This window comes from Anastrepha obliqua, chromosome 4 (assembly GCF_027943255.1).
Source record: "Anastrepha obliqua isolate idAnaObli1 chromosome 4, idAnaObli1_1.0, whole genome shotgun sequence".
Classification (NCBI taxonomy): domain Eukaryota; kingdom Metazoa; phylum Arthropoda; class Insecta; order Diptera; family Tephritidae; genus Anastrepha; species Anastrepha obliqua.
The window spans coordinates 123602593-123617913 of NC_072895.1; the positions used below are offsets into that span (position 1 = coordinate 123602593).

Genomic DNA, 15321 nt, shown 5'->3' on the forward strand with positions numbered 1-15321 from the left:
GAGTACGCGTAATGTTTGATTGCATGAGAAGTATATAAGTACCTACCTCCTGTTCTATGTGATCCTTGTTTTTCAAGCTTTTAGCTTTCTCAAAGTTGGCACGTGTTATCTGTACATCAATGCAATTTGAAATGGCATCACATGAATCCACCCACTGTTGTAGTGTTTTAGCGATTTTGCTGGTATAGCCTGGAGGGATGTCGCGGCCCTGAGCATAATCGATTTCCAGAAAGCGATTGTTTTGGAAGAGTTTGCCATGTATAATATCTGTTGAAGAAATAAACAATAATAAAATAGATTCAGTTAGAAATAAGGCAGGTAGTATATAATGCATCGGGCTGTTACTTTCAAAGCCGGAAAGCTTATGTGGAAATAAGCCACAGGAAAATGTTTTTAATATTCATGAAAATCGGCTTTATTTGACTTATTATCTAGAGGCATTAAGGTTTGAACATGATTTCGCCCATGAGGCCACCAAGAATGGCCTAATCTGTGAATCCAATATTCACATACACTTTGGAGTAAATCAGGCTGTCCGAGTATTTCGATAATAAAACGTCGAATGTTACCTTGTTTCTGGCTTATCGGTGAAGGTATGCGACTTTACAGGCATAAAATAATCGAAAGGCGTCAAATCGCATCAAAACGATGGACAGCGACTCCATATGGATGATTCCAATGGCGCACAGAGCTCACCAAACCGTGACTTCTGCTAGATGTGGTCGGCAAATCTTACTCGTGCGAGCAGTGCGCTATTGCATTCTTAGGATATTCGAATCACTTGTTGTGAAAATAGCAATGCAGCAACGTGGGTAGAGGTTGTGCTGATTTTTTCTTATGTCACCAACACAATTTCAAATATTCTGCACCCACCAATACATTCGCGAATTGGACCATACCTCCAGTGAGCGTGGTAGCGATTGTCATTTAGTATGTGCCGTGACAAATCGTTACTGCAGCGTTGTATTGAAGGTAGCAAAATCCCTGTTAGGGGCCTGTGACAGTCCATTGTATCCAAAGTGTAGACGAATAGGAGGCAAATAAAAAAATAAATTCACAATCAATGGCAGGAAATGCGCGGCACTTGCTTCAATTTGTTTGTGCTTACATGCACATTTTATTTTAAGATTTATATTTACTGCATTGCAGGCGGAGAAGAACTTAAAAAATTTACCAACTGATTTATGGACGCGCGTTGTTCTTTGCACATTTTTCAACATCTAGCAACAATGAAGAAATTTATATTTCATGAAAGAAAAATTCAAGTAAGCGAATAAAAAAATATGTATTTACTATAGATGCTTTCCATTTCAATTCAACCGGGCTATTCGGGTCATGTTCTTCGATTTCGATGTAACTTAAATATGTTGCTCTCTGGTCAAAATAATGAGACACATATTTTCTTGTTCGCCCGAAAAAAATTTTTTTCAAGAGTTATCGGCAGTTTTGTTTTTCGGCTCAAACTCGATTTTTTTTAATTATATAAGAAAAAAATTTTTTTAAATGCCCATAACTTAGTCAAAAATGAACCGATTTTAATAATTCTGGATTCAAAATGATCGTAATTACTTACACGAGCGACTTCATGTAGAAACAATTGCAAAAAAGTAATTGAAAATTTTTTATTTAGCAAAAAAGAAAAAAAAAAATGAAATTTTTTCGAAATTCAATATTTCAAAAAGTGTATTTTTTTTTTTTTATAACTTTTTCCAAATCAAAAGGACATCTCAAACTTTAATTGAGATGAATGCCTAGTAGCTAAAATGAGTTGTTTTTGAGTAATGAATTTTTGAGTAAAAAACCTGTTTCGCAGTTTTTGTTTTTTGCAAAATAAAAAATTTTCAACTACTTTTTTGCAACTGTTTCTACATGAAGTCGCTTGTGTAAGTAATTACGATTATTTTGAACCCAGAATCATTCAAATTGGCACATTTTTGACTAAGTTATGAGTAATTAAAAAAAATTTTCTTATATAGATTCTTTCCATTTCAATTCAAAAGGACATGTTCTTTGATTTCGATGTAACTCAAATATGTTGCTCTCTGGTCAAAATAATGAGACACGTATTTTTTTGTCGCCCCAAAAAATTTTTTTTCAAGCTTTATCGGCAGTTTTGTTTTTCGGCTTAAAATCGATTTTTTTTAATAATATAAGAAAATTTCTTTTTTAAATGCTCATAACTTAGTCAAAAATGAACCGATTTTAATAATTTTGGATTCAAAATGATCGTTATTAGTTACACAAGCGATTCCATGTAGAAACAGTTCCAAAAAAGTAGTTGAAATTTTTTTATTTTGCAAAAAACAAAAAGTGCGAAACAGGTTTTTTACTCAAAAATTCATTACTCAAAAACAACTCATTTTAGCTACTAGGCATCCAGCTCAATTAAAGTTTGAGATGTCCTTTTGATTTGGAAAAAGTTATAAAAAAAAAAAAATACACTTTTGAAATATTGAATTTCGAAAAAATTTCAATTTTTTTTCTTTTTTGCTAAATAAAAAATTTTCAATTACTTTTTTGCAATTGTTTCTACATGAAGTCGCTCGTGTAAGTAATTACGATCATTTTGAATCCAGAATTATTAAAATCGGTTCATTTTTGACTAAGTTATGGGCATTTAAAAAAATTTTTTTCTTATATAATTAAAAAAAATCGAGTTTGAGCCGAAAAACAAAATTGCCGATAACTCTTGAAAAAATTTTTTTTCGGGCGAACAAGAAAATACGTGTCTCATTATTTTGACCAGAGAGCAACATATTTAAGTTACATCGAAATCGAAGAACATGACCCGAATAGCCCGGTTGAATTGAAATGGAAAGCATCTATAAAGATTTTCTATACACAATGTCTTTTCAGAGACATTCCAAGAAGAAAATTATAATTAAATAGGTACAAATAACTTATTTTTTTATTAAGCGCAGCCGAAAGAAAAGGTTTTTAGAAAATATTTCCATAAAAAATAGTTATTTTCAAAAAAAAAAGTGAAAACTTATATAACTTAAGCACATTTACTTATGTTCTATTATTAAAAGTTGCTGCCGCACTGCACGTATTTAGCAATTTCCGTAGAGACTGACGCAATACGGACGAAGCACAATGCAGAGGTGGCCATTGTCTCTCTGCATGTACCTTGCTATCCTCATTGTAATGTTGCGGTAGCGATGTCCTACTGCCCAAAACATGTAAACTTTGTATGCGTCTATAGAAATCATTGCGAGTAGATTTTGATGGAACTACTGGTGTTTACCGAGTGGTTGACGATGCATCCGTACATGACTAGGTTCCCGGAAGTGGAGGATATTTTTCACAATAAATTTGAAATATTTGCTCCAGTAACATCCGTTACATATGTATGTGTGAACTAATAGTTATTTGGTATTTAAGAAATCTTCAGGCCTTTCAACTTTTCTGGTAGATGCTAGCTCCATTCCAACAAGCACATCAGATGGTTTCAATGGACTCAGTATTCGTAGCCTGCAAAGGCAGTGTACAATGCGAGCATTATCGTCTCGTTAAGCGATTTTTACAGTTCGCATAACTTTTCCAATTTCTATTCTTTGCACAGAATCCTACGTATTTCAGCTTGTCTTGTATGGCAACATGCCAGAGGCAACACAGTTGGCTTATCAATGACGGTGTTGCAATTTGCTTGTGGCAATCGAATTTCAATTTACAAATGCAATAATCGAAAATGAATGCAACCGCGTGCGGCAAGGCTTTATTGGAGGAGAGGATCCGTGCAAGGCTGGGTTAGAGAAGAGCAAAGTATGAAAACTAACAGTGTTTGCTATCAAACGATAAGCAGTGGTTCTTCTCAACATGAAACAAATACCTGATGAACAACATCTGTGAATATGCTTAGATGCGGAAAATGGGTTATTTCGATCAGGCAACAACACACTTCCAACGCTTGCAGTTAAGCGAATGGTTTATTAGCAAGTGGAACATGGATTATGTCAGCGCTTAGGTGCAATGTAGTGGCGTCGGCAAACAATCGCAATCACTTGTATTTTGATGTTTTTCGAAAACCAGAAACTTTGCAACTCCTGAACAGCCATATACTTCGTGGGGCTTCAGCAGAAAACGATTAAGCGAAATAATTTGAAAACTTGGTACATTCACGAACAGCTGCTGATGTTAAGTGGTTAGACAACAAAATCACACAACCATTAAAGTAAAGTAGGAAAAAGAGCTAAGACCACAGCACTACTGGGCTACAGCGCATGTTAACCAATTAAATTTTATTGTAATCAATGGCAAAAAGTATGTAATTTAGCATCAATCCCCTAGTAAGCCACATTATACCACTTTCTCTTAAACTCATCAAGGTATCGATGTTGAAGTTTGTTCATTCTGAAAAATTATCAACCTTTACTTTACCTGGAAATAAATGCCATTGAAAATTCGTTTTAAAGATGCGAAAAATAGCCCAAACTAAATTTGAAAAAAAAAAAAAAAAAATAGAAAAAGCTAGTGTATGTAAGTTAGTGACTCTCTATTGAGTTATCACACGAAATTTGATTGCGTTATATAATATCATGTAATGAGACGACGTCTGACGTTGTTCTAAATGACCTTAGGAGAGCCTTGCCATTTTGTTGTCTAACTGTGTCTAAAGAGTGCATAGAAAGGTCATAATAGGTTGAGCGCTCAGATCTCACCTTTATGAAACCGATAATAACTTGGGGCCATGGGGTTACTTACGTACTTGTATATGATGTGAAAACACTGCAATATTGCTTAAATTGATGTTGTGAAAATGAATCAACGTAAAAGGTACATTACTTAGACGTAGTACACTCCAAATTCGTACTGACACTGACACAGAATTTGTATCCAAAAATGTATGTACCTAGGCGTCACTTATTGCATTCTTGCAGAAAATATATTGCAAATAACTTTTCGCTTGTATTTTGTTGCTCTATAATAGCATAGATAGCACTCCGTTCATCGTCTACTGCTATTACAAGACTAAGATAATATCTATAAAAAATTGTACATTAGTTACTAGGCAGAGAGAGCGAGAAAGAGAGAGAGAGAGAGGGGAATTATTACTATATGAAAGATTCCCCAAACATTGTTAGACCAACAGTAAGCAGTTAACGGAAAATTTGCAATTAAAATTGTGCAAGAATAAGTTATGCATTTATTTACGCCATCACATCAGCTACAGAAATGTCGAGTGTCTCTGGGAATTCGATACAAAGTGAGTAGAACATGCAAACTAAGTACAATCCTATATGTATGCATGTATGTATGTATATGCATTAACAAATACTTGAGACACACAAGTCGTACCAATTTATGCACAAGTGACGCTGAAAATATGCACAAAAAATTACTGTTTTTGGCTGGCAGTTACCAAATATTGTCAACAAATGCAAATGTGGAATGATGTGGAACTAAGTGCGCCTACTATATATTTTGCTGAATTGTGGTTGCATTCTGCTACGTTTCAGGTAAGTAAAATACCTTTATTGTACTTGTAAAAGGACAAATTTGCAAAACGCCAATGTCTCAGAACTCGTTGAGAAATGACTTTGAATGTAATTTGGCTGAAATTCATCCAAGTGGTTGGAATGAAACATTACCAAAATAATGGTTTCCATGGTTTCACGAATAAGCATTTAAACGAGCATCTGGGCTTAAAGGCAGGTTGAACGCCGGTGAAGACAAGATTCCTCAATAATTGAAATTGGAAGCAAAATTATTTTAATATTTATCTTTCCTTAATAAAAAAAATTCTTCTTTTTTTGTTTTTTGTTCGAGTGTAATACTTGACGCTTACTTGCCGACACTTTTCCGCATTATTTATGGAGTACTCGATATTTTTTTTGGATACTACGAGCGAGTAAAAGTAGCAATGGCAAATAGTTATCGATGTGTCAATAGTGGAGACATTGTTTCTTTTTTCATATACAAATTCTTAGTTGAAAGTGGATCAATATACAAACCTACGAGAAAAATATCTCCTCTGGAGAATCGTTAGCAGCAAAGCATATATTGTAAATTAATTAAAACTGATTTTTCAAATTCCAATTATATTTTTTACGCTTGTTGCCTTTTTAGACTTCTCCCAACCCTGTGTTTTGCTGAATAAAGGGTGGTTAAATTTCAAGGGCCGATGTTGAATGTGAACCACACCTAAACGTCAACGACACCGTTGGACTTCTTTCTTTGGGGTTATTTGAAAGAAAAGGTGTACGTCGATAAGCCAGCAACAATTCAAGAGCTAAAGGATGAGATAATTCGGCACATTAACGGCATAGAACCACAATTATGCCTCAGCGTCATCGAAAATTTGGACCATCGGATGGAGGTGTGCCGTCAAAGCCGTGGCGGCCATTTGGCCGATATTTTGTTCCATATTTGTTCAAAATCAGCACCAGCCCTTGAAAATTAAGCACCCTTTATTTGCATTGCATTAATTGGGCTATTAAAATATTAGCAATTAATATATATATACATATATAATTGGCGCGTATACCCTTTTTGGGTGTTTGGCCGAGCTCCTCCTCCCATTTGAGGAGTGCTTCTTGATGTTGTTCCACAAATGGAGGGACCTACAGTTTTAAGCCGACTCCGAAGGGCAGATTTTTTTTTATGAGGAGCTTTTGGCAGAAATACACTCGGGGGTTTGCCGTTGCCTGCCGAGGGGCGACCGCTATTAGAAAAAACTTTTTCTTAATTTTGGTGTTTCGACGAGATTCGAACCTACGTTCTCTCTGAATTCCGAATGGTAGTTACGCACCAACCCATTCGGCTACGACGACAATCAATATAAATATCATAATAAGCAATATTTAGAATTATCACAACTATTTTATCCCGAGACCGCAGAATCAAGCAAGAAGGTGGTGTTTTTCAAATTTAATACTCTGTACGATTAGGTACACTCAATTATAGATTTGTAGAATGCTCCAGATGTAGTTTGCAAAGTTTTGAAAAAGTTTGGGATTTCTAAGCTTCATGAGATGCACACTGACTAACACTCCTTCCAGAGTAAGCAGTTAACTCTTTCAAGTGCTTAGTTTCACAAAACGACATAGGTTTGGTAAAGTTACGGTGATTGCCACTCTCTAGAAGGGTGTAAAAGGGGACTACTTAGGTGTGGATACCCATTTTGACATCATTAAAAAGCACTTAAGCCGGGAGAAATTTGAAATAGAGTTGCCACCATCACAGTTTTGTTGTACCAGTTTGCTAAATTCAATTTTAGGCTTTAGCTTTCACGCCAACTGCTTGGCTATTCTACATATTTTCCGTTACGTTAGGCAACTGTGACTGCTACAAGCAATGAAATGCTATTTTAGTCGATGTGATATAATTAGTTTCAGATTTATTTGGAGCGTAAATTGGTTGAAGGTGAGCAGCAATTAAAAGAGTAGTGGCACGGGGGGGGTGAAACTTATGCCATGACTTGCTAAAATATTTAGTAACAGTATTCCTAATTACCTTAATACTGGCGTATTTTATGGTTAAATAAAAAAATGCAAGTCTTTGCATAAAAATGAGTATATATGAGAATACTACGAGTATTTACAATAATAACTGCTTAACTTAATATGACGCCCACAACAACACTTACAATCTTCCAATAAAATACGAGCATATGAACTCAAACAAAAAATTAGTTAGGTACAATAGTTAAAAAGTATCAGTTAGATAGAAAAAGAAAAACTTTTAAATTTCCACCACATTATGTTTCTCTTTAAATAATTAACTAGCAAGCTGTACACTCTACTTCCAATGTTGGCAAAATACCAGCGAAAAAAGTAGACGGAAGGAAAAGGAAATATTGTGAGCTAATGGCAAGAAATCGCCTGTGTGATTAACTTAAGTTACGCCAAATGAACAAAACTTTTGCAATACCAGTAATATTTAATAAAGAAAACAGCGAAGCTATTATAATAAAACGCCAGTGCACAGTTTAGTGGTATGAAAACCAGCTTCTAGCTTATTAACTTCTTGGCTACGAGGAAACAACAAGTTGGAGAAAAACTGTTTTGCAACAATCGAAGTCCGCCGGAAGTTTTTGCTTAGACAAACAGTGGTCAAAAATAAGGTGGCATTGCTAATAACTGTTTACATTTTTGTTTATTCTGATATAATACTTTCATATTTCCATTTCTTATTTTTATTTTTAGATTTTATTTTTACATTTTATGGCGGCCGCTGAAGCTAAATGGATTGATACGTGACTGCCATTCGGAAGCGTGTAGGTTCGAATCTCTGGTTTCTAATAGCGGTCGCTCCCGGCAGGCAAAAGCAATCCTCCAACTGTATTTCAGGTCAAAGTCAGGCAAATTTAACGTATAGTTCTCTACAACGATATTTTGTATGGATTCTGACAGCTATTTTACGTCAAATGGTAACAAAGTACTATGCTTGAGTAAGCAATACTAGCAGTTATTTTGTAAGACTGCCAGATTGTAATATGTGTTCTCTGGGAAATATGAAAAAAATTGTAAAAACTGAATTAATTTAATTTCATGCCTGTATCCCCATTTAATTATTTTGTAATTATTACTGGCACTACACACTGTGCCCTATAGCTTTACAACGTCAACTACAGGGTGGGCCACATAAGACCTACTAATGTCTAGCACAAATAAGTTTTTATTTTTTGATATATTTATTTTTCTCTTTGTGTAGGTTATAATTGAGTTGTTGGAAATTTATTATGGAACCCTACCGCAAAACCACCAACAACGACTACAATACGCTATTCGTTTTACACAATTAGCCACACAAATTGATTTTTTAAATAATGTTTTGATTTCGGATGAGGCGCATTTCCATTTAAATAGTTATGTCAACGGAGTTATGGCCACGAGAGTTATCGGTCCATATTTCTTCGAAAATGAGGATGAAACGCCGGAATCGATTTGACGAGCTTCTTACAGGACATTGATCGAAAACTTCTTGGGGCCATTGGCGGAGCAGTATCCTATTTTGTGGTATCCAACTGCGCATACTGCTAGGCAAACTATGGACTTGGATCTATGGATTAGTAGGTTTTATTTGGCCCACCCTGTAGAAAGCAATTTGGCACAAACTGACCTTGATTCTGCTCTCGTGTAAGACGAAGCCAAGCGGATTTAAGTATTGCAGTATTGTACAGAGGTAGGTATTTGCCAATTTCTGCTACAAATTTAACCAGAACTAAATTGAAACAATTGCATGCTTTTGTAATGTTTACTTTGCTAATTAAGGCATTCGCCTTTCTATTTCTCTATTTAATTTTCGATTTCATATATGCGCATACATACATATGGCCTTCGTTCTTGACTAAATTTTCAAAAAAATGGTTATACTCACTCACACACTCACACTGATATTATTGCAGATTTCAAACGAAAGAGGCTATACCGGGTATTAATAAGAAAAGTTTGTTGACTTTTTGCCAGGACAAATATAGTACAAAAATGTTTTTTGAAAAATTTAGCCTTAAATAGTTAGAATTTTGAACTTTTTTCTTCTTGAAATAAAGTATACGCAGTGGAGATTTGTGCTTATGTCGCCTCTTTGAAAAATTTAATTGATGAGGAAATGGAAAACTGAGTACGCATTGTATTATTGTAGATTTATATTACTAAAATCTATAGTTTCACTTGCATACACAATTTTTTCAGGATAAATTTTGCTGTGGCACTGTTTCTGTTCAAGTCCTTATGTAAAATCCGCCAAACGGTCAATTCTCAACAGAACGACCAGTTTTTGGTCTGCCAGTTCTTTTTTTATCCTCGACAAAACCAGTAGTCGAAATCAGTCAAATAAAATAGTGAATAAAAAATGTATGTAAAATATTTTTTTTTCTTTACAAATTTTTATAAAATAATTTCTTTTAGTTAAAAATTAAGAGAAACATTAACTAAAAAACCAAAGAAAGATCTGATACTTAAAAACCGAACAAAACGCCGAAAATTAAAAAAAATATATATCAAATCATCAACGAAGACATGAAGTTTTTGTACTTTAACTAATTAAAAAAAATTTGGATTTTCTAAATAATTTATTTTTAATATATTGAAAGTGAAAAATTTACCTTTTAGTGACAAAGACTTAACTCCAGAGGTTACTAACGCCATTATAACGTAGGTCAAGAAAAGCATAAATTAGTTGGTACATTTTACAAAGTATTACAAAAAAGGTTTCTGAAATATTACAAATAATTTTCTAGATTTGGAAAATTAGATTAAATATTTGGAAAATTAAATTAACACTAAGTGCCAGTTTTTCTGCGGAGTGTCAAAAATATGCCTAGAGGCTAAACTAACGTTAAACGCCCAATTTTGCATTTTAAAAACTCATCGCAGTTTAACTAGCACTGAAAACCTGGACCTAAATACTAAAAAAAATGATAATCATAGTGACGGGTTCGAGGTTAAAGAGGAGAACGAAAGGATTACTGAAACTTCGGGGAATCTCATGTGCTGATCACCTGATCGAGTCTCTTAGCGTACATGAGCGTGGTGCGGATTACAATATATTTGTAAATTTACTGAACTTTATGGTACGGGAGAGTCTTCAAAAGAGTCGCAGTTATGAGAAAGAGGTTGCTGATATGCAGTTTGATTGCCATTTTATAGGTCATTTGAGAAGTGCAAAGATTTTTTAAGCAAACGAAATGAAAAAAAATAACACAACTTGTTGCGTGCTCACAGACGAAAAGTATATTACGAACTATTCGCTCTTTATCACATTTGAGAGATTTTCTAACAACATCCTTATTTTTTTCTCTTTTCTGTTGTTTTGCGAAAACCTGATTGTTGGATTTCGATTAGTCGATTTTTATATTTATGAAATAAAATTTAAACACTAACTCCGCTAGAAGCAACGACCTTAGTAAATATATTATGTGCCAAAATACATATCTATACTAATATTATAAAGAGGAAAACTTTGTTTGTTTGTAATGAATAGGCTCAAAAACTACTGGACCGATTTTAAAAATTCTTTCACCATTCGAAAGCTACATCATCCACGAGTAACATGGATTATATTTTATTTTGGAAATAGGGCTCGAGATATAGGTCAAAACGTGGACCCGGGTAACCTTCGGATGTGTATGTACAATATGGGTATCAAATGGAAGCTGTTGGTGAATGCTTTAGTCCAGAGTATTTTTCATGCCGCTCCGTGACTAGGGTCTCGAGATATAGGTCAAAACATGGACCCGGGTAACCTTTGGTTGTGTAAACGTGGACCCGGGTGATCCTAGGATGTGTTTGTACAGTATGGATATCAAATGGAAGCTGTTGGTGAATGCTTTAGTACAGAGTATTTTTCATGCCGCTCCGTGACTAGGGTCTCGAGATAGAGACCAAAACGTGGACCCTAGAATGTGTTTGTACAATATGGATATCAAATTGAAGCTGTTGGTGAATGCTTTAGTACAGAGTATTTTTCATGCCGCTCCGTGACTGGGGTCTAGAGATATAGGTCAAAACGTGGACCCGGGTAACCTTCGGACGTGTATGTACAATATGGGTATCAAATGAAAGCTGTTGGTGAATGCTTTAGTACAGAGTATTTTTCATGCCGCTCCGTGACTGGGGTCTCGAGATATAGGCCAAAACGTGGACCCGGGTAACCTTTGGTTGTGTATGTACAATATGGGTATCAAATGAAAGCTGTTGATAAGTGCTTTAGTACGGGGTAATTTTCATACCTATTGATGACTAGGGTCTGGAAATATATGCCAAAACGTGGACCCGCCGTGTCTTTGCACCGAATTAAACCAAACTTACACACATTGTTAAGGAGGTATTGAAGATGATTTCCGTATAGTTTGGATACCTATTGGTAGATAGAGTCTCGAGATATAGGTCAAAACGTGGACCCGGGTAACCTTCGGACGTGTATGTACAATATGGGTATCAAATGAAAGCTGTTGGTGAATGCTTTAGTACAGAGTATTTTTCATGCCGCTCCGTGACTGGGGTCTCGAGATATAGGTCAAAACATGGACCCGGGTAACCTTTGGTTGTGTATGTACAATATGGGTATCAAATGAAAGCTGTTGATACGTGCTTTAATACGGGGTAATTTTCATACCTATTGATGACTAGGGTCTCGAAATATATGCCAAAACGTGGACCCGCTGTGTCTTTGCACCGAATTAAACCAAACTTACGCACATTGTTAAGTAAGTATTGAAAATGGGTTTCGTAAAGTTTGGTTGTAATTCGGAGCACTGGCAACGGGTACAGCGTTCTTTTGAACCAGCCATAATGTCGCTTACTTTTTTTACGCTTGGGGCGGAACTGAACTGTCAAATTGACAGTGTGAGTTACAATGTGTCAATATTTCTTTCTGATTTGGATGCCATAAGGAAAAAACGTAAGTGCAACATGTAAAAATTGTTTGTGAATTTTTTTGGAGTGGATTTTGGAAGAGTGAATAATTTCTTACGAAATTTGAGAATTTAATGTGAAATCCGAATGAAATCATGTGTTCGTGGAAAAAAAATTTTTTTTCGTTTTTTTTTTTTTTTTGAAAAATATAAATGGAAAATAGTTAAAAAAGCTCCAATGCTTAATAAAACATATAAATTGAAACGAAAAATTCATGGATAATCAGGAAAAAAGACGATTGTTTCTTAGTTATTCATATGCGTTGATTTGAAATTTAAAAACAATCTTCGTTTTTTCTGATTTTCAATTTATATTTTATATTTACTCAAAAACAAATAGAAAAACAAAAAATATTGTTTATGCCAAAGCGCTTGAATAAAGAATAAAGAAATAAATAATATGAAAATCATATATTTTCTTTTCTAAACCATATCTATTCTATTTTAGTGTGCCCAGCGAAGGGGGCCGGGTTTGCTGGTAAGAAATAAATGTAACAAACAAATGTCGAGATGCGTTATTTTGTGCCATCTACCAACAAAATTAGTGAATTTTTTTAAATGTGTGAAAAATATAAACCAATGGATATAATCACAGAGCGTGGTATTCGATAATGTACAACATTATACACTAATAAAAATCAAATATGCCTCGCCGACAGAACATAAATGACCCACAGCCTGTTAAACTTGATTATATTGTGTTCTCACCTTTTTTTATTCCCACTGCTATCTCTGGTTATTGCCTCACGCACGCGCCATTTTAAAATGAGACTATCGCGCCGGAAAGAAATTCAATTTACCAAATTACTTCCAGCTTTTCATGCGATTGAAAAGTAATTGAGAAAAACTTACAACAGAAATATGTAGCAGTGCGAAAATTTGTTGAAAACTATTAGTTGCACTTCGTACTCAAACTTTTTGCCAGCTTAGCCGCAACAAAGCATTATGTGTCCCACAAGAGGGAATTATTTAGTGAAAGGAAACTAAAAACTACTTAATGTTAAAAGCGAACGCCTCATTGAACAAAGCTATAAAGACAAAAAGTGAAAAAACATAATGAAAAAATGTGAACATTTTTTTATTTTGTATATTTAAACACAGTACGCAATGAAAAGGACCAACTTTTCTTTTTTTCTTTTATTTTTGTTTGAGTGACGTGTAATGATTGAATGATTTATAATTGAAGTTGTAAAGGGTAAAGTTTGCTTGAATGCAAGCGAATCAACGCTTAATTAACTAATTTCTAGCGATTATGTTCTTATTGCTAGTGTTGCACGCTTACAGGCAACTGTTCACATAGAAGTTCGAGCTCAAGTTTCGGTTTTTAAATTCGACAGACACCTTTAACGAACGGGTATATGGCTTCTGAAATATATGAAAATCTAGTGAAATTTAAAGGCGGCCATAATCACACATTTTATAACAACAAGAAACTTTTCGATGAATAAAAAAACATATTTTGAAATATAATTTAGGATGATATCAACGAGTTTTGTTCGAAAAATAAAGTGACAGCCATGATGAAAGTAATTTGTCATACATATGTACACGTGTCGTTACAAAAAATACGCACATGATCTTGTTAAAAAACGTACTTATCATTTTGCAGGCACCTACAGCCATGCCCTGTAGAGAAACTCTTATGACGCAATGAAAAAGGCGTCTACTTCAAGGCTAGTAGGACTTTGTCATCGGGAAAATATGGGCGGTTGAAATGAGAGCAAAATATGTCACAGTGTTAACTACATTTCGGCCGCCGTAGCCGAATGGTTGGTAATGCGCAGTGCGCATTCGAATCTCAATGCATGAACTATCAAATAATAGAGACAAATTTTCTAACAGCAATGGCGAGCTTCAGAGTTTATTTCTGGCATGAAAACCATTTGCCGCTTGGAGTCGGCTTAAAATTGTAGGTCCCTCCATTTGTGGAACAAGATCAAGACGCAGGACCAAAACCCAAATAAAGGGTGTGAGCGCCAATTATATACAATGTATAAAATTTTGAACTATTTTTTTAAATAATATAAATAATAAACCCAATAATTGCCCTTAATTCGTAAAACGAACACAACACGGCCGAAAAAGACCAGGCTAGGTCTAGAGCGGCGGTACTGTATTCAGCGTTGAGATCTAAAACGGAGCAGCTACAGCAAAATCTATTCAATCGATCATTTATTGCGAGAGGATAGCTACGTTTGTTTTCTTTAATAAAAGAGAGAGATTGGATGAGAGTTAACATTTTAAAAAGTCCTCAATTGCTTGATACCCAAGAAGGTACATTGATATTAACTTCCGCTGGAAGAGACGGACTAGAAATTTATTCAGTTACTATACATATACCATATTTTTTAAGGCTTGCAAGAGTGACAAGAATAATGAGCTTCACACAACTTACTGATGATTATATCGCTCAAAAAACCCTTAAAGCAAAATTTAAAAAATTATTATAATTATTAACTAACTATTTTTATCCATTTTTTGTGCACAGATTTTTCACAAATCAAAACTAGCACTAACGATACCGTAAAAAAGCTGGTAACATTTTCTTAAGCATCGCAATCCAAGGCAGTTCATCGCCCTAGAAATCAGGAATTTCCCTGCAGTGCACGCACATATTTTCAAGTGAATGTAAATGACTTATAATCAATCAAACCAGGCATCTCTTTATGTACCAGGAACGCATTTTTTTCGTACAATATGCTTTCAACACAAAGCTGTTCGGTAATAATGTGGCAATTCACACTCTCTTTGCATTTCCTTAGCAGCATAGGAACAGAGTGAGCAATGACAGCTCATTTGCTTCCTGCCAACGCAAATCCCTGCACATACAAACTTACATTCGAAGTAATCAGTATTAGCATGTGTATGGGCGTGCGAACGTCTGGTATGGTGAAGATGTATGTAGATTAGTTTTTTCATGAATGTGGTACTAAAGGCGTAATGTCTATGTTGGTGAGAATTAT

The 15321-nt window shown here is 34.8% G+C and overlaps 1 protein-coding gene across 2 annotated transcripts in view; it reads right to left on the reverse strand.

Annotated features, from left to right (window-relative positions):
* LOC129245649 (COP9 signalosome complex subunit 7) overlaps positions 1-15321 on the reverse strand; it is a 35033-nt gene that overhangs the window by 1612 nt on the left and 18100 nt on the right. For both annotated transcript variants that reach the window (XM_054883958.1, XM_054883957.1), the window contains exon 3: positions 47-267. In XM_054883958.1, the coding sequence (XP_054739933.1) occupies positions 47-267 (221 nt within the window). The remainder of the gene's footprint in view (positions 1-46; positions 268-15321) is intronic.